Here is a 26,282-nt window from a genome sequence, read left to right on the forward strand (position 1 = left end):
CCCTTGTGAGCGCCATGCTGTGCTGCTTTATGCATTAATAAAGTGTGACAATAGTGTGAGAGATTTTCTTTTGTTTCTTCTGTCAGAATTGGAATTGCAAAATTGTCCCAACAGACAAGATGAATTTTCCTGCTTTTCTGTTTGAACCCTGCAGTAACAGATTGTTGGACACTTGGGGGCAGCAGAGACTGTCTGTACTCTGAACATTGACCCACCGTCACCTTTTAGAGGATTTGAGGAACTTGCTGTTGATTTTCACGTGAGGCAGACACAGAGCAACATGAGCTTTCATTTTGACTTGTTTTTGGATTTAAGGAGGATTTCACCAGCTGATGAATGTACGTCCAACATTCACACGCTCTGGTCTCCACTGAGCCAACTCCTGAAGGAAATATCTCGAGCCTCATCCAGCTCACAACCTGGACAGACTGCCGGGTTGTGAGCTGGAGTATTGTTTGTGAAAAATGGTTTTGCTGTGAAAGGTGAAAAGACTTTTTTTTTTTCATGTTATTGAAAAGATGATTAGGCCTTTGTCTAGCCTCACAACAACACAGCTGGCCACAGCCACATACATTCTCTCCAAAATGCTGGTGTGCCACTTGATGTTTTTTAATGAACTGGCTCCTTTATTTTTTCAAAATGCAAGAAATATAGGAATACATGTAAAATAGGAATTCTTACATTCTGGTCAAAGATACTCTCATGTGAATGTTAAAAGTCTGTGGACCTGAATCCTCCTGAATGTGTTTGTTGTGGATCTAGTGGGAGCAGAAGGAGACCCAACGAGAAGCACAGCAGGCTGTTGTGGCCGAGTGATTAAGGCGATGTACTTGAAATCCATTGGGGTCTCCCCACGCAGGTTTGAACCCTGCCAACAACGTGGTGACATCTATTACAATGTGAAGCTGACTTCACCAGTGATCGAAGTGTTGTACCTAAAGCAGCACTGTATAGGAGAAGTATGGGGCTCTTTGTCCAATAAATCATCATTTCTCTTTTGGTTCTGCAATCTCTACAGTAAAGATGGACGTTGACTAATAGTTAGCCATCACATTTTACTTATTGTGGCAGTCAACGGATTTTAATGGGAATACTTATTTATATAAATTTGTTCCATTGAAAGTTATTATCCACAGTAACCTGGACATTGTTGATGTAGAAATGTCAGTGCTGTGTCAGAGGTGATTTATCTTGATTACAGTTTCACAACTTGAATTTTACGCAACGTTTTAATATTAAACACTCTCCACTGATATTGCGGAGATGTGCTGTGTCATGCAAACAGTGTAGGGGGATGTAGCTCAGTGGTAGAGCGCGTGCTTCGCATGTATGAGGTCTCGGGTTCAATCCCCGACATCTCCATCTTTAAAGGTGCTGGTATGTTAAAATACTTAATTGTACTGATGAAGTGTTGCATGTGGCCTCTTACTCAGTGGATCAATCACTGACGGTGAGATGCTCTTAAATCACAACTAAAAATTGTGTTGATTCCCTCCAACAGTGTTTCTCTTTAATAATAATACACTGACAACTTGACCTTCACACTTTATGCATGTTGGTATTCTGCATGGAAGGTTGATCAATAGTTCTTCTCTAATTGATAGATGGCGTTATTAACTGTTATTTCAACTTGTCTTCCATTTATATTTTACAGCTTGGAGAAGATCAGATGGAACAGCATGCCATGTGAGCCCATGCCTTTCAAAAGGTAAATACACATTAATCTGATGTTATTATCAGTACTCTGATATTGATCAGTAGTTCTTCTGTTTGCCTCATTGCCTCTTATCTGCTGTTTGTCTTTTAGAGAGACAGAAGACGAGCCGAGACGCGGCCAGAGAAGAAGGAGACAGGAAGCAGTTGTCCACATAAATCTGGACTCTGTCAAAAAGATAAATATTTCTAATATCTTGTTTCTGTAGAATCTTAGATTTAAAGCAAAGGTTGCCTAAACATTATAGTAAAGGCACACGAAACAAGAAATGTGTGCTCACTGTCTTTTCTGTGCACTTACAGATCACCAAGAAGCTGTCAGGCCTCGACATGGGGACTGACCACTTTGTCGCTCACATCTGAGAGTAAATGTGAGAGAAAACAATCACCATCAGGCTGCTGTCAGCTGAGGAGTGTGGCACTCTGTCTTTATGGCATTTTTGTGCACAGAGGATGCACAATCTTGGCACCCCATCTTCATGGCCAAACTCTCCACAAGTTCCTGCGTCAACACAGGTTGGCCCTACGGCTGTCCCCCCACCTTACTACAGGACAGGAGACTAAATTAAATGCAGTCAGTGCCACCAGCCTCACAACAACACAGCTGGCCACAGCCACATACATTCTCTCCAAAATGCTGGTGTGCCACTTGATGTTTTTTAATGAATTGGGTCCTTTCTTTTTTCAAAATGCAAGAAATATAGGAATACATGCAAAATAGGAATTCTTACATTCTAGTCAAAGATACTCTCATGTGAATGTTAAAAGTCTGTGGACCTGAATCCTCCTGAATGTGTTTGTTGTGGATCTAGTGGGAGCAGAAGGAGACCCAATAAGAGGCACAGCAGGTTGTTGTGGCCGAGTGGTTAAGGCGATGGACTTGAAATCCATTGGGGTATCCCCGCGCAGGTTCGAACCCTGCCAACAACGTGGTGACATTGATTACAGTGTGAAGCTGTCTTCACCAGTGCTTGAGGTGTTACACCTAAAGCAGTGCTGCATAGGAGAAGTATGGGGCTCTTTGTCCAATAAATCATTACTTCTCTTTTGGTTCTGCAATCTCTACAGTAAAGATGCACATTGACTAATAGTTAGCCATCACATTTGACTTATTGTGGCAGTCAACGGATTTTAATGGGAATACTTATTTATTATAAACTTGTTCCATTGAAAGTTATTATCCACAGTAACCTGGACATTGTTGATGTAGAAATGTCAGTGCTGTGTCTGAGGTAATTTATCTTGATTACAGTTTCACAACATGAATATTACCCAACATTTTAATAATAATAAACAAACACTTGCTGATTATTCACCAGGTGTACCTGATATTGTGGAGATGTGCTGTGTCATGGAAATGTTGTATAGGGGGATGTAGCTCAGTGGTAGAGCGCGTGCTTCGCATGTATGAGGTCTCGGGTTCAATCCCCGACATCTCCATCTTTAAAGCTGCAGGGATGTTAAAATACTTAATTGTTCTGACGAAGTGTTTAAAACTGCATGTGGTCTCTTACTCAGTGGATCAATCAATAAAAGTGAGATGCTCTTAAATCACAACTAAGACAAGTGTGTTGATTCACTTTAACAATGTGTCTCTTTAATAATCATCCTTTAATCATAATACATTGAAAACTTCACCTTCTCACTTAATGTATGATGGTATTCTGCAGGGAAGTGGTAAATATGCATTTAGGCAATTTGTTTATTAATTGATTCCTGTATTTATCTGAGGGTAGTATTTTTTAATTTTTTACTATTACTAGTATTATTATTATTATTACTATTTTTATTATTATAATTATTATTAATGCATATTCTGAACTTTGAATGGGAGCAGCTGTAACACAAACAATTTCCCCTAGGGGATAATAAAGTATTTCTGATTCTGTTTCTGATTCTGATTTACTTTTATACATTCATAATAATGATGAATAATCATGATAATTTGCATATGTCATTAAAAATGACATATGTCTTGATGGATAAATCATTTGAAGCTTCCACACTACGACAGAGAGAAAGACAGACACAGAAAGTCACAGTCAGAACAAAGTGATGTGTGTTTAAAATGAAGACGAAGTGTCCTCCGTGTTGTCACATTGTTTCATTTCAGTCAGTTGTGTCTGTAGTGCATCATTTGACATCTGGCTTACACAGCGGAGTGTTGAATCCTCATTTTAATCTGCCGATGTAATGAAAAAACATGTAATTGACCTCATGTGCTTCTACGGAAGCCTTAAAGGGCCATGCATTCATACATTTTATTTCCTCCATTTTCCCGTGATAACGAGTTAATTTCATTTGTTTTCTCGAGATCTCGAGTTATTATCTCGAAATAACAACTGCTGGTTTCCCGAGATAACGGCAATATTTTCTCGAGATCTCGAGATAACGAAACTTTGTTTTCCTGAGATAACAATATAATTAATTCGAGATCTCGAGATAACGAAACTTTGTTTTCCCGAGATAACGATATAATTAATTCGAGATCTCGAGATAACGAAACTTTGTTTTCCCGAGATAACGATATAATTAATTCGAGATCTCGAGATAACGAAACTTTGTTTTTCCGAGATAACGATATAATTAATTCGAGATCTCGAGATAATGACTGTGATATGATAGGCCTGAGATTGTGGAGACGCCCGGGACCTTGTAGCTGGTCAGCCAGTTAACAACGACATCAGGCTCACTTAGATTGCGCCGCCGATATAGCTGAAGCCTTGCTAACCTCTTTTTAGATTACGCACACTAATGTGTATATTATCTGTAATAGCAAGGCATAATGCTATTTCAGCCTGTGTCAGGCCTTGATTGAAAAGATATGTGATGCGATGATCGTTATGCTCCTGCTCCTCTGACATTGCTACACTGAATGATGTTTCCTGCAATGATGTAATATACTACACTATTGTTTTGTTTTCTCAAGATCTCGAATTAATTGTATCGTTATCTCGGGAAAACAAAGTTTCGTTATCTCGAGATCTTGAGAAAATTATCCCGTTATCTCGGGTAAACGGCAGTTGTTATTTCGAGATAATAACTCGAGATCTCAAGATAACAAATGAAATTAACTCATTATCATGGGATCCAAATGAATGCAGTGTGTTTTTACAGGGAGCTGTCAGTTTCTGTCACTTGTCTCCTGTATTTACTGAACACCAGTTCAGTTGTTGCACATAACTCTAAAAATGAATGCAATAATTCATAAAGCTAGAAACATAAACTACAGTAGCCTAACAATGAAATCTTGTTTCACTATCCCAGCGTGAACAGGTGCATTGAAAATTGACAATCGATTATCAAAATTGATCATTTATCTCAATCAATTGATGAGTAATGTTTCATCTATTATCAGGATTAAAGATGTTACATCTGAAATATAGGCCAAGCAAAATCTTAATTGATGTTAACCTATTATCATCATTATTAGTAGCTTACATTCTAGTCAAAGATACACTCATGTGAATGTTAAAAGTCTGTGGACCTGAATCCTCCTGAATGTGTTTGTTGTGGATCTAGTGGGAGTAGAAGGAGACTCAATGAGAAGCACAGCAGGTTGTTGTGGCCGAGTGGTTAAGGCGATGGACTTGAAATCCATTGGGGTATCCCCGCGCAGGTTCGAACCCTGCCAACAACGTGGTGACATTGGTTACAATATGAACCTGTCTTCAACAATGATTGAGGTGTTGTAAAGCAGCTCCACACAGGACATTTATGATGCTTTGTAGAAAGCTAAATATTACAGAGTAAGTTCAGGGGCCCATCTGTGATAAACAAACCCTGAATCCTGTTTGTCCAGTAAACCATCATTTCTCTGTTGGTTCTGCAATCTCTACAGTAAAGATGGACATCATTAATAGTTAGTCATCACACTCACTTATTGTGGCAGTCAACGGATTTGAATGGGAATACTTATTTATTATAAACTTGTTCCATTTAAGGTTATTATCCACAATAACCTGGACATTGTTGATGTAGAAATGTCAGTGCTGTGTCTGTTGTAGAGAATGTATACAGCAAGTGTATATGTTGAAGCCGAAACGCTCAGAAAGTACGACACAGAGGCAAGGTTTGTAGAAAGTGGGTTCTGTTTATTCCTGGACTGACCAAGCATGTATATGTCTCGAACTCTATTCATCTGTTTACACAATTGTATAATAATGACCAGGACCATCACCAAAATGTCACGATGATCTTTGCCTCATTTCCTAGAATTTCATGTGCTTTCCAGTAATCTTTCCAGAGCTTGTGTGCGTGTGCGTGTTTGCTCATGCATGTGTGTGTGTGTGTTTATCCTTGTTGACTTGACCATAAGTGCTGGTTTGAAGTGCAGGCTTCCTGTTTTGCACTGTTTTGGAGAGTACTGGCATTTCTATGCGGTGTGGTTGTGCTTATTAGGTGTGGTGTCATTTGTATTTCCCAATCTTCTGTTTATCTCAGACCCCAAAGCAGAATAACATTTTCATATTCAAAGGTCAATACCGGTCACCTAGTCAGGCCAGATTTCTCAATATAATCCCCCCTCTGTGGGTTTACAAATCCCACACAAAACTGAACAACGTGCGCGAGGGCGAAAAAACCTTTGTTCTTATAAGGATTAAAAAATTCCCCCACGGCCCCCAGATTTGCTTTTACTTTAAATGATCTGGACGACCACCTAAGGCTCACATTGTTTACATGAGTTGATCATACAGTGGTTGTACATATTGCATATACACATTTTGTTTGTTATAAATGTTATGTAAGCATGGCCAAACATTACTGTTAGCGTTTGCCTGCGGTATGCAGTTATGTGTAACTTAGACGACTATAAAATGGAATAATATAATTCAGAGCATAGCATTAAAACTTAAATGACATATATGGTACGAAAACAACAACGTTTGTTCGATAGTAACATTTTCGTCTTTCGTTATTCTTCGTATGAATCCAGTAACAGTGTTAAATAGGGAACATCCCAAACTCAGAGCTTGCAACCTTCTCATTCCTTCCATACACATATTATAGTACTGATTAATTAAACACTTCTTGACTTAATATAGACTTCATAAGTTTGACAAATATTAAGTCATCATGTCACAGTTGACTCAATATATAACTCGTGCACATCAAAACTTTGTTTATGGCAGGTTGTAAAACAGAATATGGTCCATTATACTGTCACACAAAAAATCGAACATATTTCAACTATAATTTGTTGACTAAACTTCAGAATATACATAATACATTTTTGGTAATACTGCTTTTGTCCTTTTATACTTTTTGATCAGTCCATTCGATGGCAACTACTACAATGTCTTCATCACAGGTATCCAGAGGTCACAGCACAAGCACACGTTGAAATCCTTTAATTCTTTATTTCGAAGTTCAGTCCTTGCTCACATTCATAGAACAATTATACCTTTGATTCACTGTCCAAGTGCATGTAGTAATCAGGTATTGGGAACAAATTTGGATGTTCGATCACCATTTGTGTCAGCTGAGCCTCTGCCACCTTCGTAGTTGCCATCATGGACATCTGTCAGGCAAAAGCTTTTGTAAGTACATTTCTCAGAATGGGTATGATGCAACAAACCAATAAAATGATTATAACCAAGACTATTAGAACTGTTGTTCCTATTTTAGCAAACACTGCACCCCACTGCCCAAACTTTGAAGCAAACCAATCCCCTGATTCTGCACTCCCTCCGGCATTTTCTGTTACTTCCTGTCTTAATTTCTTAAGTTTAGACATTGCAGCGGTGAATGATCCACCTGTAGCTGTGTTTTCAGGTATGTAAGTGCAGCATTTTTCTCCAAATATGTGACAGACTCCACTTTTCTCAGCCAATATCCAGTCCAAAGCTTGTCAGTTCTGCCAAGCAACCCTACTGGTTTCATGCAACTGCTCTCCAAGAGCTTTGAAAGCCTCAGGGCGGCTTGGGCGGCCTCGGGCGGCTTGCCCTCCGTCGATTGTTGCTCCTGCGGTTGACCCTTGGATTGCGCCTTAGTACAGTGATTCAGATGGTGCCACGTCGTGCTTCCCTCCACCTGCACGGCTGTTGGCGTTGCCCGTACCACAGTGTAGGGACCCTCTCGTCTTGGTTGATGCCACTTTCTTTGAAAGAACTTGATGTAATTTCTTATTTGTGAACACACCACTTAGGCAACAGAGTAGGCTGGTCAGACTTTTACTTGATTCACAATGGCTTTCTTCAACTCACAACTTTTGTTTGGGGAAAAAACAGATCACAGCGTTTACTTAAACATAAACCGGCTTTAAATGCATTTGCAACACAATTCTTTAAAATATTTGGAATAGCAGCTTATATGTAATTATCAAACAATTTTATTGATCACTGGCATATAGGTATACTTAAACGCTTCAGACAACAACTGTTATTCAACCGCCAATAAGACAGCATGCTGAGAAGATCTGGAAAAATCACAACAAAACCTCGCTGTACTCAAAAGAGAAAAAAGGAAAAGTTCACTGAGCTTGGACACAGTCGACAGTGAGGGGAGAAGGGAGGGGGACAGCGTCACACCGGACGTGCAGTAGGGCGCTGGGATCCCCTTAACACACACACAACAGGACACAGACAGTGGAGGGGCAATGGAGCCGCAGCTCAAAACACAACTTCTCAACACACAACTTCTCAGCCACCAACGAGTTAGGAACTCGCTGTTAAACTAATACAAATCCCGCCCGGGGATGTGTCTCTTCGGCTGTAACCTCAAGTGACCGTCACTTGGATTCCTTATCCCAACAACACTTTAAACATGCATTTAGAAATTCTTAGCCTACATTCATAAGCCAAAAACAACACGCACATGAACATAAATCACATCCAATATTAATATATCTATTAGCACACACGTCTTTAAACCAGAACTATCACGGTTGTCTACTAACCTTCCACCATGTTTAACTACTGTAACATGCTTAACCACTTATTAACAGTAACACAAAGCTATTTAAAACAGCAGAAATCTCTCCACCATCTGACAGTTATATCAGCACAAAATCACACAACATTGCGAATAACACAATTCATTTGATAGGACACAAATGTTTCCGGCAGATTTTTCAACACACAGTCAATACACAACCACATACACTACTTCTTCACTTTATGAGACTCCCATAGGAATGTTCGAACATTTATTCTTGGTTTTCCTGAAATTGTTTTGGCTGGTATTCTATTTTGTTAACAACTAACTTTTATTGTTGTTTATTTCGGTTCAGATTGTTCTTTTCTGCAGTTAGATCATCGCATGTGTTTACTTTTACTGTACTTAATTTGCTTTGATTTTGGCTTATTTATCTAATATTTGCTGTCCATGGACTTAAGGCTGTATTTTAATCTGCATCTCCCTGTCTTAAAATACCCTTTTTCTTTTAACCTGATTTGTAACTTATCCTTTTTCTTAACCTGGATTGTCTTTACCTTTGTAAAGTACCGCCTCTATTTTGGAAGTCCATGGACTCAAATTCCTACTCTAATCTGCATCTCCCTGTTTTAGAGTTGTAATTTACTTTAATTATCTTCCAATTTGCTCTATCTTAGAGTCTTTAAGACTTAAGGATTTGTTCCCTTTTGGAACTTTAAGTCTTTTCTCTTGACACTACTTTTACAGCCCATCGGCTCAAAGTTTTCAGCTTTCTCTTAAAGCTTTAACAAGAGACTCACTCTTCCCCTCCCTCTTGGAGCTGTAGGAGATTCTTTAGTAAGAGTTTTTATTTATTTATTTTTTTAAATTGCTCCCAACGTTTTATAAATAATAAACACTTGCTGATTATTTACCAGGTGTACCTGATATTGTGGAGATGTGCAGAGTCATATTGACAGTGTATAGGGGGATGTAGCTCAGTGGTAGAGCGCGTGCTTCGCATGTATGAGGTCTCGGGTTCAATCCCCGACATCTCCATCTTTAAATGTATGTATGTTAAAATACTTAATTGTACTGATTAAGTATTCAAAACTGCATGTGGCCTCTTAGTCAGTGGATCAATCACTAAAGGTGATGATGAAGTCACAACTAAAAATTGTCTTGATTCCCTGATTTAATAATAATTCACTGAAAACTTTACCTACTCACTTGATACATGTTGCTATTTTGCAGGGAAGTGTTTATTAATTGATTCCTGTATTTATCTGAGGGTAGTATTTACTTTTATACAATAATGAGTTGATAAAAATGACATATGTCTTGTTGGATAAATCATTTGAAGCTCCCACACTACAACAGAGAGAAAGACAGACAGGAGGTCACAGTCAGAACAAAGTGATGTGTGTTTAAACTGAAGACGAAGTGTCCTCCGTGTTGTCACATTGTTTCATTTCAGTCAGTTGTGTCTGCAGTGCATCATTTTACGTCTGGTTTACACAGCGGAGTGTTGAATCCTCATTTTTATCTGCCAACGTAAACAAAACAACATGTAACAAATGACCGGAAAATGATTAATTCTCAAAATAGATCATTTTATCTCATTCAATTGATGAGTAATGTTTCATCTATAATCAGGATCAAATATGTTAAAACTGAAATATAAATTGAAAATTGCAGTCAGTGCCACCAGCCTCACAACAACACAACTGGCCACAGCCACATACATCCTCTCCAAAATGCTGGTGTGCCACTTGATGTTTTTTAATGAATTTGGTCCTTTCTTTTTCAAAATGCAAGAAATATAGGAATACATGTAAAATAGGAATTCTTACATTCTAGTCAAAGATAGTCTCATGTGAATGTTAAAAGTCTGTGGACCTGAATCCTCCTGAATGTTTGTTGTGGATCTAGTGGGAGTAGAAGGAGACCCAATGAGAGGCACAGCAGGTTGTTGTGGCCGAGTGGTTAAGGCGATGGACTTGAAATCCATTGGGGTCTCCCCGCGCAGGTTCGAACCCTGCCAACAACGTGGTGACATTGATTGCAGTATGAACCTGTCTTCAACAATGATTGAGGAGCTTTATCTGAAGCACCACTGCATAGGAGAAGTATGTGGCCTTAGTTCTGGGACCCTTCTGTGATAAACATTTCTAAACACATTCAGTTGTGGCAGTCAACAGATTTTAATGGGAATACTTATTTATTATAAACTTGTTCCATTGAAGGTTATTATCCACAGTAACCTGGACATTGTTGATGTAGAAATGTCAGTGCTGTGTCAGAGGTGATTTATCTAGATTACAGTTTCACAACATGAATATTACCCAACGTTTTAATAATATTAAACACTTGCTGATTATTCACCAGGTGTACCTGATATAGTGCAGATGTGCTGTGTCATGCAGACAGTGTATAGGGGGATGTAGCTCAGTGGTAGAGCGCGTGCTTCGCATGTATGAGGTCTCGGGTTCAATCCCCGACATCTCCATCTTTAAAGGTGCCAGTATGTTAAAATACATAATTGTACTGATTAAGTGTTCAGAACTGCATGTGGCCTCTCACTCAGTGGAAGTGAGATTCTCTTAAATCACAACAAAAAAAAATGTTCCCCATACCACAGAGTAAATATGCAAGACTTTCCAAGTAAAGACCTCTATTGTGTTAAGTTTTGTTTCAGGATAAGTTGCAACTTAATGTTCATATTATAAGCATTTCTAGTCAGCCAGGTAACTGAAAACACCTGTGAGGATGTGCAGGGCTTTAAATACATAATAATGCATCATATTGTGTAAGCCATGTTTTGTATGTGATGTAAAAAAAAGTGCAATATTTCCCTCTGAAATGTAGAAGAGCAGAAGAATGAGACAGGTCTCTTCTTCTTCTTCTTCATGGGTGTTTGTGGGTCTACTTGCCTCCCTCTGCTCAGTCTCGGCTCTGAACTATCAGCCAGCAGCGCCCCCTGCTGCTCACAGCCACAAACACCAGCCCGCCGCTGAAATCAGCCAATAGGAGCGAAGAAGCGGGCAGCACTTCCTGTTTCACGTAGCGACAGGAGACGTTCAGATGTGTTCTGATGTGAACACATTATGATCCAGCTCAGCTGTTCGCTCGTCTCCAGCTGCTGAATGAACAGCGGCGACAACCCAGCTGCGCCGCGTCCCGGTTTTATGAGAGGAAGCTCGAGGTTTGTGTGTTTGAGCTCCGCTTCTGTTTGCTATTTCCAGAGAGCTAAGCCTGTAAACCCGCACCAAAAAAAACGAGCTAAGTGTTGTCGTTTAAGCCTAAAGCTGGTTTTACTGTACAGGGTCCGCTTGTTCGTAGCGTTTAGCTGACATTACACTGTCCTGTCAGTCACACCTGCTGTGTATTAGCTCCTAATTAGCCGCTGAAGCTCGCTGCGTTAGTACAGTGCTGATACCTTGGTTTAACTGATACAAACCTACCTTGTTATACAGTAACAAACGTCATAAACACACATATTACTGTGTATTTTACTCGACGAATCGTTATATAGATACCCCAAGGTGTACTGTATGTTTATTATTATTATTATTATTATTATTATTATTATTATTATTATTATAGATACGAGCTGACTGTAGGTGACAGAGGATACGCCTTTTAGCAGCAGCATCCCTGCTGGTTACGCAGTGTTGTGAAATGGAGACCACTGTACTGTAAGCCTTCAGCAGCAGCTTCATTGTGCACTGTATTAAATGTCTTAAATGGGCTTAAATGTTGTGATGATGTGGATGTAGAGTCCGGGTCAGTGACCGAGACAAGGCAAATTCGGTGTAAACAAACGAACAACAGAGTGAGCGTGGATCAGAGCCACCTGGACACATGACCCTGATTCATGAGCACAGTGGGATTTTTTAATATTGAATTAGAAGTTACATGAGCAGCCTTTCAAAAACAGTACCCACATTGTGCTGTAGATAATCTAATAAAAAATATTAGATTCCCAGTGAATTTTCTGTTTTAGTGCACTGACGTCATTTTAGATAATGAGGTTTATTGTCAAACTGTAAAATATCCAACCCTCCTTACATAAATACACAAGTGTTTAATGACCACATCCGAGGGATTGTTGCAAAAAGTCAGTGTTATCAGCAGATATATTGATATTGGACTTTCTAGTCCCTAATATTGGTATCGGCATCAGTCCCAGAAATCAAGTATCAGTCGGGCTCTAGTCATCAGTGTCATCTGTGCATTTCCTGCTATCTCAAGTCAGATTGTCGGCTGTACCGTGAAGAGGAAGTTATTAGTTTTGATGTGTACTTTCTCATTTTAGCACTGTCATTATTTGTGTAACATGCTGCAAATGTATGTTTCTATGCGTGTTATTTAATCACAGAATCAAATCTAATGCTTCCACTCGATTCTCTGTCTGATTCTTCTATTAATTTATCTGGCCTAGTAAATCTGTTTTGTGGTCTGTGTCAGCCTCTGTCCTCCTTAACCTTTCCAACCCTGCTGACCCACTATTGGGTCCATTGTTGCAAACACCAATGTGCTGACAAGCATTTGTAAACCCTCTGAACCTAATTTTAAGATTCAAGACTTTCAAAGATTTGACAATTTGAAATGTGTATAAAATGATTCACCTGTCACACTGCAGTGATGCAGCTGTAAATGATGGTGTCGCAGCGATTATCAATCAATAATTTGTCAACTATTGACTAAAATCTCCAATTATTTAGCTAATTGAACAATTGATTTGAGTAATTTTGTTAGAAAAAAAGTCAAATGGTCTGATTCCAGCTTCTTAAATGTGAATATTTTCTGGTTTGTGTACTCCTGACAGTAATCCAAAGATCTTTGTCTTGTGGACAAAACAAGACATTCATGGACATCATCGCAGACTTTGGGGAACACTTTGATATTTTTTTACCATTTTCTGACATGCTTTTGACTACAACAACTTAAAATTTAATTGAGAAAAGAATTGACAGATTACGTTGAAAATAGCCCTAATCGTATTCGTAAATAATTTCACCTAAGACACACTGGAACAAACAGATACAGATTAAACACCTGATATTGTCAGGTGTTTAGTCAAACATTATGTAACTTTGAAGCTACATTGTCTTCATTCTCCTCCTCCTGATGCCCAGGTTTCTGCTGCAACCATGCCTGCCTCCAGGCTGTGGGTGGTGGATGTGTACGGGCGGGTCTTCAGCCTGTCGACGGCGGGGCAGCAGTGGGAGCAGTGCCATGACGCCCAGATGGAGTTCAAGCGGGTGACGGCAGCTCAGCAGTGCTGCTGGGGCATCGCCTGCGACAACAACGTCTACCTGAACCTGCACGCTTCTGACCTGCCCATCCGCTACCAAGAGACTACCTACGAGAATCAAGTGGGTGTCTTCCACCAATCAGGGGTCATTGTTTAGTTTGCTTCATGGAAAAAAATGTTTTTGAAAGATGATGATTTTTCAAGTCAAGGTTAAAAACACACAGAAGAGAAGCTTTGGTGTTTCTTCTCAGTATGCAAGTTAAAAACACCCTTATGTCTCTGTGTCTTCATTTCTTGCACAAACTGAAGTAAAATCGAAAATGTTTTTGTTCCGCTGGACTTGATCTACGTGACTTTGTGACTTGCTCTATGTGCCACATCCACGTAGAGTGGTGTTGCACTTCCTCTGTTGCTAACCTCAGCACGCTTTCAGCTGTGTGCCTTTACAAGCACATTGAGACAGTTTTTCAGCAAATTACCAGAGGCAGTGAAAGTAAAACTGTACGTGGAACTTAAATGGCAGGAAAAAAAATACAGAGTAGATTCAAGTTTCCTGTGACTGATGGGGAGCTTTTTGTACCACCAGGTTGTTCTTACACAGCGGTGTCAGCTTATGTGTTTGAGTTTACTACTGTTGTGGTTGTTCTTGTGACTTCCTCTCTTGGGTCAAGGTCACCTAAAGTTCACTTTTGGCAGTAAATCTTTCAGACACAATGAAATTAGGAGGGGAGGCATTTATATTGAATTACAAGGGTTACTTTTACTTTGTTTGTTTTGTCCCTGTGTGTGCTCTAACATGCCATCTCCATTCATCTGTCTTTCTATCAGCGATGGAATCCAATCGGTGGTTTCTCGGACCATTTATTGCCAAGCGACCGCTGGCAATGGAGTGATATCACGGGTCTGAAGCACCAACCTTTCGACAGCTTCGAGCTCCCCTCCAGCAGCTGGGAGTGGGAGGGTGACTGGTACGTGGATGAAAACTTTGAGGGAGAGCCCACAGAGAAAGAGGTCAGTGTCTAGTAAGGATCATTTCTGTCTTCTTTTAATCCCTACCTAGTTGTAATGACTGCGGTGTATGTGTCTGCAGGGATGGACCTACGCCATTGACTTCCCCGCCTTCTACACCAAAAACAAAAAGATGACCTCCTGTGTCCGTCGCAGGCGATGGCTCCGCTACAGGAGGTACAAAGACATGGACACCTGGGCTAAGGTGGGTGTATTGTGTGTGTGTGTGTGTGTGCGGCATGTGTAAAGCTTTCAGTTTGTTCACCTGTGTCTCACTTCCTGTGTGTGCTGACAGATCCCCTCACCGCAGATGGAGACGCCAGATCCCTTCAGCGACATTAGCTGTGGAGGCTGGGATATCAGTGAGGAGCCCAGAGGGCGGCTGTCATTATGGGCTGTCTCCCTACTGGGCAAGGTACACACACACCCACACACAAAGGTTACCATGGCAGTGTACTTTAAGTCTTAATCCGCTTATGATACGCACATATTAAGTCAGTGACAGAGTGGGAACACAGTATTTTACTGTCCTCTTCATACATACTGCAACACATTTTTTTCATCTTTTTAATCAACTGTATCTACTGTAATTCATTTGGCTTTTCTAATATATATTTTTTTTAAATTAAATATATTTTCTTCAAATACGAAGGAAGAGTTTGTGTGTATGTTACTTTTGACCTTGTCGCTGCCCATGGCAAGATCCCACACTTCGTCTTGTCACATCCGATAAACATTTGTATTTTCATTGCTTGACCCGGATCACTTACTGTCCTGCTGTCACTCTTCTCTCCGTCCAGGTGTGGTTCAGAGAGGGAATCTATCACCACAATCCTGAGGGCTCCATGTGGGAGGAGCAGTCTGTACCTGGGGAGGTGCTCCAGATCAGTTGTGGCCCAAGGGATCTGGTCTGGGCGGTGCTGTGGGAGGGGCAGCTTGCTGTCAGGCAGGGCATCACCCGAGACTGCCCCAAAGGTATCACGGCTCACTAGTGGGAGGAGGGTTTGGTTTGTGTGATCGTCTCTATTAAGGATAATATTGTCTGCATGTCAGGTACCTCCTGGGTGGAGATGGATTCTCCAAGTCCCGATGGAGGAGCCATACATGTGGCCGTGGGGATCAACACTGTTTGGGCTTTGACCAAGGACAACAAAGTAAGAAAATTCCGTAATGAACATTACAAAAGACACAAAAGTGAAACCTCTCCCAGCTATCATTTAATAAAATGGTTATCTTAATTACATACTTTACCATTACCATTAACACACATCTCTCTAAACTGTTTTAGATTCTACAACATTCTACAACACTTTTAAGGAAAGGAGAAAACCCAAATAGCATAATATGTCCCATTTAAAGCCTAAGAAATAAAAGTTTAAATGTAAGAATTTTCTCTGGCTTCACTACTAAAACCATCACACAAGTTATGGACAAAGTAGAATTTCCCTAAAATATGTTACTATAGCCCTGCAGTAAACAAACATATGGTACAGCTAAAAATACAAAACAGATAAAGAGGAACTGGCTGCTCTGGTAAACTAAGGCTGTACTAGTATTAACAATAGTGTTTAATCATATTTCTGTTATGCTAAAGAGCCCTTTTCCTCCCACTCTCGTGCTCTGCCAGGTGTGGTTCAGACGTGGCATTGACTCCCACAACCCTTGTGGCTTGGGCTGGATCAGCATGGTGGGAGAAATGATCACAATCAACGTAGGACTCAATGACCAGGTGAAATACAGCCACATGACATCACATCCTGTATCAAACTGTTACGCATCAAGTACCATCCTCTCAGCTGGTTGACTTTTAGTGTCAAGTCATGGGATGTGGACGTATTTAAGTCAACCTACTGCTGTTACTGTTGTGTGTAGGTGTTTGCAATCTGCTGTGAGGATCGGGCCGTGTACTTCCGACAAGGAGTGACCTCCAGTGAACTGAGTGGGAAAACCTGGAAGGCCATCAGCGTCCCACGAGATGGAGACCGATCACACTCCAGTGCCAGCGCAAACAGCCTGCAGAGGTGGAGAGGCCTCAGTGAACACACACACTTAGACACACATGGTGATAGTCAACATGTTAGGGAGAGGGCCGATGACATTAGTGGCGCCATCCATAACCACCTGAAGATGGAGGAAGCAGCTATAATAAATTCCAGCTTCCAGTGCAGGCTGTCATGTCAACATATATGTGATGTAAAGTGTGTAAATAATAAAGTATAATAATAATAATGATAATGAAGTAACTCAGTTCCTCATTCTCTTCCTCCATGTCACAGTGCTGGATGCTTCTTCTCTGGTGAGGTACGTGCTCAGTCAGTGGTGAGCGACGTGGAATCAGACACGGAGAAAGTATCCACAGATGGAGCCAGCTGCCTCGTAACCTCCACCTCCCCTGAGTCTGTTGTTGATGCCCCCACAGACCACCCTGACCAACCTATGGAGACCCCCAAACCCCGAATCCCCAAGGTCACCAGCGACAGCTTCATCTCTGAACTCATCTCTGACCGAGAACCAGCCAAGAGCTTAAGGGAGGGCGGATCTGCTGGTCCAGCTGTTCTGGAGGAGGAGGAGACCCTCCCCGGTGAAGGAGAGGTCATAGCCCCTTGTGCTGATGTAGCTATATCCCCCAGCCAGTCTGGACGTCCTCTTGACGCCCAGTGGAGTAACGTGGATCTGGAGGAGGCGCAGGGCCAGCAGGCTCAGACTGGAGTAGCACTAGAGGCAGCTGACACCAGCAGCTTGTCATCAGTGGCCACATACACTCTGGCCATGGAGGACCCGTATGGGACAGATGAGCATCCTCTGTGGGCGTGGGTCAGTGGAGGAGGCTGCTCCGTGGACAGTCATTCCCACCTCAACTGGTTCAACTCGATGAACACTTCATGTGAGTTAAATGAGACAGATTGAATTTAGGCTGTTCTGGAGGTATACGACTGCTACAACTACAACCCATGTATGAAGTGGTGTAACATAATTAGTCAGTAACACCTGAGTCCCCGAACAAACAATAAAAGTGACTCTTCATGTGACAGCTCCAAAGTCGAGGATAGCATGATTACATTTTAATTCCAGTCCTGCAGCAAATTTTGATGTCAAAACTCAGTTTGTTTGCTTTTCTTCTCCCAGTTATCAATTTTTCTCGTTTGTCCTTCCCAGTGTTGGTCCAGTCAGTCCAGTCTGTCCAATCCATGAGTCCGTCTGTCACCCCAGCTCAGACAGCTGCCTGGCGGCGACAAATCTTTGAACAACTCAGCGAGAGGACCAAAAGAGAGATGGATAATTTCAAACATTATGAACAAGCTATAGAGCAGGTAATGCAGTACAGAAACAGCTGTGACTGTACTATGTATTTGTTCTTTTTGATTTATCTCTTCTTCTGTCTTTGTGTGTGGTCTTACCTCTCTATTTTATTCTATTTATCATTAATTAATCATTCCTCTGCCTGAAAACTCCCTCAATGCAGTCTGTGTGGGTGAAGAAGGGAACCATGCAGTGGTGGAGGGACTGGAAGCCATACAAGTGGATAGATGTTCATTTTGCCCTGGAGCAGTTCTCAGGATCAGACGGCAACAAGGACGGCATTCTTTTCATCTATTACAACTTTTATGAGGAGAAGAAGGTGAGTAAGAAGTGAGTGAGTTGGGGAGAATTTTCATATTTCTTCTTGAGCCAAATAATTCAGCGTCAAGGTCAGATAATGCTTGTTAACGAAATAGAAAGCTCTGGTGATGGATTGAGTCATTCAAATGATTCAGTACTGCTGTTCCTCTCTTGCACTCACTACTGCTTTTCTCATCGTCTTTCTTCCTCTATTTGCTTTCTCTTTTACTTTCTATCTACTTCTATCTCTCCCTCCCTCTCTGATGTCACTCTCTCCAGTACCTGCATGCCTTCGTCAACGAGCTCACCATCCTGGTTCCTGTGCTAAATGAATCCAAACACACTTTTGCCATCTACACTCCTGAGCGGACCAAACAGAGGTTTCCAATCAGATTGGCAGCAGCCACAGAGCTAGAGATGCATGACTGGGTATGTATGGATACATCGCAGCATTTTCAAAAAAAATCGTATTATTACCATTGTGCATTTTGTCTCATCTGACATGAAAACTGAAGCCCAGCTCTTGCTGTCATGTGCAAAGATGTGTATTATACTAAATGAATTGTTGCAGTCTCAACTTGCACCAAAATTTGTACATTGTTTCAGTCAAGGACCTTCACCAGACAGTAGTGAGGCATGAAATGTGATAAGTCAGTGCCTCTTAATAAACTGAAGAAACACTACATCAGTCTTCGAGGTGTTCTACTGTAGATTCCCACATGATGTACACACAGATTTCTGTGATTTCCTTTTTATTGCTTTCTTTCTGTCTTTTCGAATCACTTCTGGTTTCTCCCTCCCTTCCCGACACAATTTGTCGACCTCCATCTCCATCCCTGTCTCTAGCTGGCGTTGTTGAGCGTTTCGTGCTGCCACTCCAGGGGGATCCAGGGTCCTCCCTCCAAACAGGCCATCTGGTCAATCACCTGTAAAGGGGACATCTTTGTTAGTGAGCCCTCCCCTGATCTGGAGGCCATGCCTTACCCCACACCCTGTGACCAGATGTAAGAAAAACATTTCACTCATGTCAAGCAAAAGTTCTGATGGATCAGGATGTAAATCATTGGAAGTAGATAAATACTCTTGTGTAAATTCTTGCAGACAACAGCAGAGCAGTTCCTGTGCTTAGCTCTTTGCTTTGTGTTGGCCCTCGCCTAATTAAATATATCTGGTGGTTTCACACTTAGAAATGGTGAAACTCTGTCGTCTGTCGTTAAAAATATCCAGTGAAAGCTGTGTTCTTTGTACCTTTCAAAACTTCATAGAGCACCGGCAGACAGTGAGGTGGGCGGTAGAGGCGTGAATCTTCACTGGCCTCACGATTTGATTACAATTAAGCTGTCAACGATTAAAATACACAATGATTTTCAATGCATCTCACTGTATGGCATCATCAATATTTTTATATTAAATTCCCCTTTAATTTTGAATAAGTCTTTCCTGTACAAAAAGCTACATAACACACTAAAGGAAAGGGAAAAAAACATATACGTATAATACAAAATTGAAATCTTTTTCCAGGTTCTGGCGGCAGGTTGGAGGTCACCTACGGATGGTGGAGTGTAACAGTGTTGGCATAGTGTGGGGGATTGGCTATGACCACACTGCCTGGGTCTACACTGGGGGTTATGGAGGAGGTTTCTTCCAGGGACTGGCCAGCAGCACAGATAACATTTACACACAGACGGATGTCAAAAGTGTCTACATCTACGAGAACCAGCGGTGGAACCCTCTTGAAGGCTTCACCAACAGGTAGAGTTCTCGCTCCAGACAACACTGGGATTCAAGTACTTCTAGAGCTGGAAACTATGAAATACATGTGCTTAGATTTTCTCAAAGTGCTAAAATATTTGATTTCCTTTTTTTTTCTGTTGCATAATTGCATTGTCTCAAACAAAGAACTTTTCAGGCTAATATGTCTGACTGTATGATATGTTAAGTGTCACTGTCAACATTGTGTCTAAATAAATACAAATTTCAAATTTAACAACTGTGATAAAGTTGCAGACTTAAAATTTGTCTTTGTGCTACTTTTCACTAACATCTCATGAAAACAAAATGTGACAAATACTGTAAAGATGCCACCTGTCACTGCAATTGTGTCTCTCTAAACATCTTAATCTTTACCACTGTGATAGACAAATATAAGGCAAACATTACTACTGCAGCTGAAGTACAGATGTTTATTTGAAGTGTCAATGACTAATTTAAAGTGCATTTGGTTGATTTCAGAGGGCTACCTACAGACCGCTACATGTGGAGTGATGCATCAGGACTACACGAGTGCACAAAAACAAATATGAAACCTCCCTCCACCCAGTGGACGTGGGTAAGTACAGCTGCATAGGGAAATGCCCTGTGGTGATGTGAAACCAGTCATGCGGTGCACAGATTAACCCTCCTCCTTTCATTCTGGCCATTACTGAGGAAACTATAAATATTTGATCTTGAATTATCACTGACAAGGTGTATAGACAAAAAGACAGATGTGTTAACAGTGTTTCACTTCCATATTTGCTGTTTTCAGGTGTCTGACTGGACTATCGACTACAGCGTCTCCTGTGGGACAGACAAGGAAGGCTGGCAATATGCAGCTGATTTTCCAGTGTAGGTTTTATTCATCAGTTGTCACCATTGTCACTTGGTTTAAACCACTCTGTCGTCATATTTATGATCTCCATTTATTGGGGTTTCTTTATCGTTCTTCCTTCCTCTTCTCTATGTCTCCATGCAGGTCATATCATGGCAGAAAAGGGAAGACGGACTTTGTGCGTCGCAGGCGATGGGCCAGGTACTATAAAAAGCAGGCTTATTTAGTCCCTCCAATGTATTTGTTCAGGAGGTTCACAGTGGTCCCAGAGTGCACTTGACATTTTCCGTTTTGGTTTGTGTTTTTGTGTAGAAAGCCAACACAGACTTAGCAGAGGAGAAAGAGCAGAGTGTTAGACAAGGAGCACAATAACAATCAGTGATATTTCTTTTTAGCTTTACAAACTGTGGATAATATTAGTGTTGTATAAGATTGTATCATAATGTACAGGTAGTGTTTTCTATTCCCATACAGGTGACCGTAGTCCTGGAACATGTGTACTTGTCATGTTGGCCTGTAAACAAAAGTGTGTTTTCTGGCAGGCTGGCTAGTTAATTATAGCTGCAGATTTGGACTCTGAGTTATCCAGATGAGAATGCATGAGTCTGGATTTTTTTGGTTCTTCAAAGCTGGTTTAAACTGAATAATGATTTTAGATGAGAGCATGCAGGGTATTTATGTAATAAGAAATTACACTTTCATAATGAAGATGTATACATAAACATGATTGAATATAAAATAAAATTAAGTTTTAGAGTCAAAAGATTTTGTCAAAGATTCGGACTGTTAAAAAACGGATGAAGCGGGAACATATGGCTTTTGATTTGACAATAAAATTTAATTTCTTCTATCAAACACTAATAACACTCATAAAATGCTGCTTTTTTAAAAGATTTTAAGACTTAATTTTAATACTATTCTTATTAGGGCTGTACATTTAATCGAAATATCATTAAAAATTAGTATGGGTCAGTGCATCCAAATTAAAAGGAACTGCAATTTTTTGTAAAATGTGTGACAAAAGAACATCATAACGAAGTACTGTAGTGCTGCAGGGATATCCTGGCCTTCAAATCCAGATGTAAGAAAACATGTTTGTTTGGTACAGACTCCAACGAATGTCACACCATCGTGATTTTAACAGTTTTTTCAGTGGAAATGATAATTGTGATGCAAAAATGATCATTCCAAGTATTTGTGACTCTTATCAAAATTATTTTTTGACTATATTGTGCAGCGCTAAATCTTATGATCATCACGAAGAGGTCTCTTGTACATTGCCCGTTTAAAACCCGCACAAATCAAACACCAATATCACTGGTAGTCTGACCATATTCACTGATAATCTCAACAGTGATCACTGTTTGGAAACATTGTGGAGTGTGGTGTAGAACAAAATAACAGCAGTAACAATGCATGTATACATTATATATATATTATATATATATATTTGTGTTTGTTTTCCTGCACAGGAAGTGTAAACTGACAACCACAGGACCCTGGCAGGAAATTCCGCCGGTAGCACTGAGTGATGTGACCATCCTGCCGTGTGCAGCTCAGAGCAACGTGGATGAGGTTCATCTGTGGGCCATCAGCAACAAGGGAGATGTCCTCTGCCGACTGGGAGTCACCGCACTGACGCCTGCTGTGAGTCACATTTAGTGTTCACGTGCAGATACCCCATGAACAGGTTAAACACCACTTAGTGAGCCGCCCATAAACATTCAGAACCATTTTCTTTTTCTCACTGCAACTGTGCACATGTGCTTCAGGCAGTGTGTGAAGTCCTTTCCTTATCTTAAGTCTTAGTGGAGGCTTTTCACCGTTACCATTCACATTTTTGATACAAGAGTCCAGGAGTAAATCTTATTGATAAGTATGCAAAGATACTTCCAGTGTAACTGCAACAAAAACAATTTTAAAAGTACTTGGGAGGTAATTGTTCGAATCCTGTCTTATTGGTCTCTCAGGGATCCTCGTGGCTCCATGTGGGAACTGACCAGCCTTTCAAGTCCATCTCCATCGGGGCTGCCAGCCAGGTTTGGGCCATCGCCCGGGATGGTTCTGCCTTTTACAGGGGATCTGTCTCTCCACAGAGCCCAGCAGGTCGGTAGGAGGAACTGAGTCGTTCTTCAGTTTGATCATCATTCAGGCCACTGACAGATTTTAATCAAAAACATTAAAATGTACTTGAAAATTAGCAGAGATGGGGATGACCCTGATGAAGGCCACAAGCCATACACTTCGTTCTAATAATAAAGCTGTTTTTTATACTACAAGAGTTGCTGGAGCTTTTTGACCTCTTCAGACTTTCTCCCTTCTCCCTTCATGCACCTTGGCAGTAGGGGAGGTTGTGCCAGAAACCCCTACTCCACTCCCACAGAGTTAAAGAAACTAAACATGTCAGCCTCTGATGCTGCAAATACAGATTATGTGTTGTCTCCCTCTGCAGGAGACTGTTGGTACCACATCCCCTCTCCATCCAAACAGAAGCTGAAGCAGGTGTCTGTTGGAAGGACATCTGTCCTCACAGTAGATGAAAATGGTGAAGTGGTTTAATACCTGATATACCAGCTTCTTGGTGGACTAATTTTGATCATGTTTCTAATGGGACTATTTCCTGCTCAGGTAACCTGTGGTACCGGCAGGGTGTGACCCCCAGCTACCCTCAGGGCTCCTCCTGGGAACACATTTCTAATAACGTACGCAAGGTCTCCGTAGGGCCTCTGGACCAGGTCAGTACCGGGGTGTCAGTACTGCACTTTAACCTTTAGCCCTTAGCTTTTGTTACTGTCTACATTAAAGTAAATGACAGATGTGGATGTGACAGCCTACTCTATGTGCTCTATGTGCAGCTTTGATTTTTTTGTTTTTGTGAAGCCACTTTTATCAACTCCACTGAGTTGGTAAAGCATTTGAACCTTGTACATCATTTCTGGGTATTGATATTCAGAATTGACATGAATTGGTCCATTTTTGTGATTCGGAGCTTCTGACAAAGTAAGAAAATGTGTAGCTTTAATGAATGATTCAGAATACATAGAAATACAATACAATTTATGAACAATCCTTGCATGTTGTTTGGTTGATGATTTCTGTTGTTTTGCTGTTGTGTAGGTGTGGATCATAGCGGACAAGGTGCAGGGCAGCCACAGTCTGAGCTGTGGAACAGTGTGTCATCGACTTGGAGTCCAACCTGTGGAGCCTAAAGGAATGTCTTGGGACTACGGCATTGGGGTAAGACACCAAAGAAACTAATCTGTACGACAGTGTTGTCAAGGTATCTGCAAAAAGTCTTAATAAGATGAGATTAATTGGCTTGTTTTTTGATTGCAAAAGTGTTAACAGTGGATTATGTTGCATTATGATTCATTTTTGTGCTTAAAGCCAGATAGTGAATAAGTTGACCTTGTACTTGCCAACCATCCAGATTTTCCCATGAGACTTGGGGGGGGGGGGGGGGTCTCAAGGTTGAAAAGTATAGTTGACTTGCCTGATTTCTCCCTTCCTCTCTCTTCCTGTCTTTTAGGGTGGCTGGGACCACATCACAGTGAGAGGGAACTCCATGGAGCCGCCTCGCGTTTGTCTTCCCTCTTTAACAGACACGTCCGCCCCGGCCCCTCGGAGCCCCCTCCCTGTCAGGAACATGGAGGTCGACAGCAGTGCTGGGGGCAGCTAGAAACACACATCGGTGCTTACAGTCTGTACACGGACATCCAAACCATGTTCCCTTTGTAGTAAACCTTTGTAGATAATTCAGCTCCAAAGTCAATTCAAAGATGAAGTTGTGACTTTTTGACACTGAGCTGAATCTGTCTCTGAATCTGTCTGAATATTCAGTCTTCTGGTCTCATGTTCATTTAATAAGCTTTAATCTCCTCTGTACTGGCATTTCTCTTTAATTTTTTTGCTTGTGTTTGTTTTAGGTCACTAACACTCAACTTGACGGTCTTAATGCTTTTTTTTTAATTCATTCATCAGGATGTGATGTTTCTGTCGGTTTTTGTGTATTGATTTTCATATATACTGTGAAGATGGAAGGGATGTTTTTTAAAATATATTTTATGTTTATTTTTAAGAAGGGAAAAATGTGTGCACAACTGATTTGCTGATAAAATGTCAACTCCTGGGCTGGTAGTGTGAACAAAATAAAAAATTACGTTACATCTTAGCCAACACTTAAACGCATGTTCCAACAGAGTACGGCCTGATTACTCTGGAAACCAGAAGCAAGATTGATAAGTGTATAGAGACAATGTTTAAAGGTGCAATATGTAAGAATTTGCCACCTGTTGAATTCATGCTCAAACCAATAGGGGGCAGCATATCACCAGCGTAACCACTAGGAGCTCGGGGACCAGGGTTAGTGTTTACACCACTAGTACAGGAGCTTTGGGCCGTAGCTATATGACTAACATGCTAACTCCAGTAAATATCTCTGCAAAACAATATATAGACTTCATAATGTCCAAACTGTTATTTCCTCCAATTTTGTTGATAATTTTTTAACCAAAATACTTACATATTGCACATTTAATCCAGGCTTGGATGGCCCCTTCTATTGTCTGATGCTGCTGTAGAAGTTCAACCACAGACCTCAGAAAAACATGTATGCCACATCTGTTGGTCTCTAATTATGTAGGTTTCTGACAGGACTTAATGACTTCTTCATGTTTAGAGCCAGAAATTTTTAAATTTAGATTAATGTGTTGAAACGTGTATGAAGCTGAGCTTGGATGGGTGGGAAGCAGACTGAGTGTGATAGGCTGTGACAAGCACTCCAAAACAAACTTTCAAGACTTTCAAGTCTGTTTTAGTTATCCAACTGAGACGCTGAACATCTCGTGAAAAGCAAATATTGACTTTTTGGTCTCTTAGGGAATTTATGAAATCGATGGTTTTACCCTTCAACACAGCTCGAGTGTTTTTTGGAGCCATCGTCTGTAGCAGCTGCAACAAAACTTGCACCGGCGTCATTCACCTGTGGTTTTTATAAGTTTTATTGTTTCTTTTCTCTAAAAGAATGGTTTGGTTTTTTATGTCATTGTCTTGAAGTACGTGCAATGGTTAGCAATGTAAATAGGAGAAAAGTCAAGTCCTTGTAAAAGTCTTGTGGTTGAAATGCTACAACTGAACCTTCCTCTTTCTCAGGAGAATGTTTGCATTTGTGCGCCGCCTACTTCCTTTGACTGATGATAGAGTGACTGAGCAGGTTTAAAAAAAAAAAACTATATTTTTGTTATACATCTACAAGAT

At 40.8% G+C, this 26,282-nt stretch overlaps 1 protein-coding gene and 8 non-coding genes across 9 annotated transcripts; all 9 read left to right on the forward strand.

Moving 5' to 3' along the window:
• The first annotated feature begins 798 nt into the window (after positions 1–798).
• Positions 799–880, forward strand: trnas-uga (transfer RNA serine (anticodon UGA)). Its single transcript has one exon. It is a non-coding gene; the product is annotated as a tRNA-Ser (tRNA).
• Positions 881–1,290: 410 nt separating this feature from the next.
• trnaa-cgc (transfer RNA alanine (anticodon CGC)) lies at positions 1,291–1,362 on the forward strand. The gene has a single exon. It is a non-coding gene; the product is annotated as a tRNA-Ala (tRNA).
• A 1,199-nt stretch (positions 1,363–2,561) lies between these two features.
• Positions 2,562–2,643, forward strand: trnas-uga (transfer RNA serine (anticodon UGA)). The gene has a single exon. It is a non-coding gene; the product is annotated as a tRNA-Ser (tRNA).
• Positions 2,644–3,081: 438 nt separating this feature from the next.
• On the forward strand, positions 3,082–3,153 carry trnaa-cgc (transfer RNA alanine (anticodon CGC)). The gene has a single exon. It is a non-coding gene; the product is annotated as a tRNA-Ala (tRNA).
• A 2,118-nt stretch (positions 3,154–5,271) lies between these two features.
• trnas-uga (transfer RNA serine (anticodon UGA)) lies at positions 5,272–5,353 on the forward strand. The gene has a single exon. It is a non-coding gene; the product is annotated as a tRNA-Ser (tRNA).
• A 4,202-nt stretch (positions 5,354–9,555) lies between these two features.
• trnaa-cgc (transfer RNA alanine (anticodon CGC)) lies at positions 9,556–9,627 on the forward strand. Its single transcript has one exon. It is a non-coding gene; the product is annotated as a tRNA-Ala (tRNA).
• A 909-nt stretch (positions 9,628–10,536) lies between these two features.
• Positions 10,537–10,618, forward strand: trnas-uga (transfer RNA serine (anticodon UGA)). The gene has a single exon. It is a non-coding gene; the product is annotated as a tRNA-Ser (tRNA).
• Positions 10,619–11,005: 387 nt separating this feature from the next.
• On the forward strand, positions 11,006–11,077 carry trnaa-cgc (transfer RNA alanine (anticodon CGC)). The gene has a single exon. It is a non-coding gene; the product is annotated as a tRNA-Ala (tRNA).
• Positions 11,078–11,674: 597 nt separating this feature from the next.
• Positions 11,675–25,197, forward strand: tecpr1a (tectonin beta-propeller repeat containing 1a). The gene is made up of 24 exons (XM_073489502.1): positions 11,675–11,773; positions 13,710–13,949; positions 14,657–14,839; positions 14,919–15,041; positions 15,132–15,251; positions 15,637–15,811; positions 15,890–15,990; positions 16,464–16,565; positions 16,709–16,857; positions 17,113–17,720; positions 17,993–18,147; positions 18,300–18,455; positions 18,716–18,865; positions 19,283–19,440; positions 19,958–20,188; positions 20,669–20,765; positions 20,964–21,043; positions 21,171–21,227; positions 22,499–22,673; positions 22,997–23,132; positions 23,479–23,571; positions 23,655–23,761; positions 24,144–24,263; positions 24,556–25,197. Exons 2-24 carry the CDS (start codon positions 13,725–13,727, stop codon positions 24,703–24,705), a joined length of 3,651 nt encoding a protein of 1,216 aa, XP_073345603.1. The 5' UTR covers positions 11,675–11,773; positions 13,710–13,724; the 3' UTR covers positions 24,706–25,197.
• The last annotated feature ends 1,085 nt before the right edge of the window (positions 25,198–26,282 follow it).

This window comes from Pagrus major, chromosome 20 (genome assembly GCF_040436345.1).
Source record: "Pagrus major chromosome 20, Pma_NU_1.0".
NCBI lineage: Eukaryota > Metazoa > Chordata > Actinopteri > Spariformes > Sparidae > Pagrus > Pagrus major.

Bases quoted from the DNA above. Each gene is read 5' to 3' on its own strand.
- tecpr1a (XM_073489502.1), top strand. From the start codon at position 13,725: ATGCCTGCCTCCAGGCTGTGGGTGGTGGATGTGTACGGGCGGGTCTTC. The intron at 18,866-19,282 runs GTATGTATGGAT...CCCTGTCTCTAG, and splicing joins AGCTAGAGATGCATGACTGG to CTGGCGTTGTTGAGCGTTTC. The intron at 21,044-21,170 runs GTAGGTTTTATT...GTCTCCATGCAG, and splicing joins TATGCAGCTGATTTTCCAGT to GTCATATCATGGCAGAAAAG.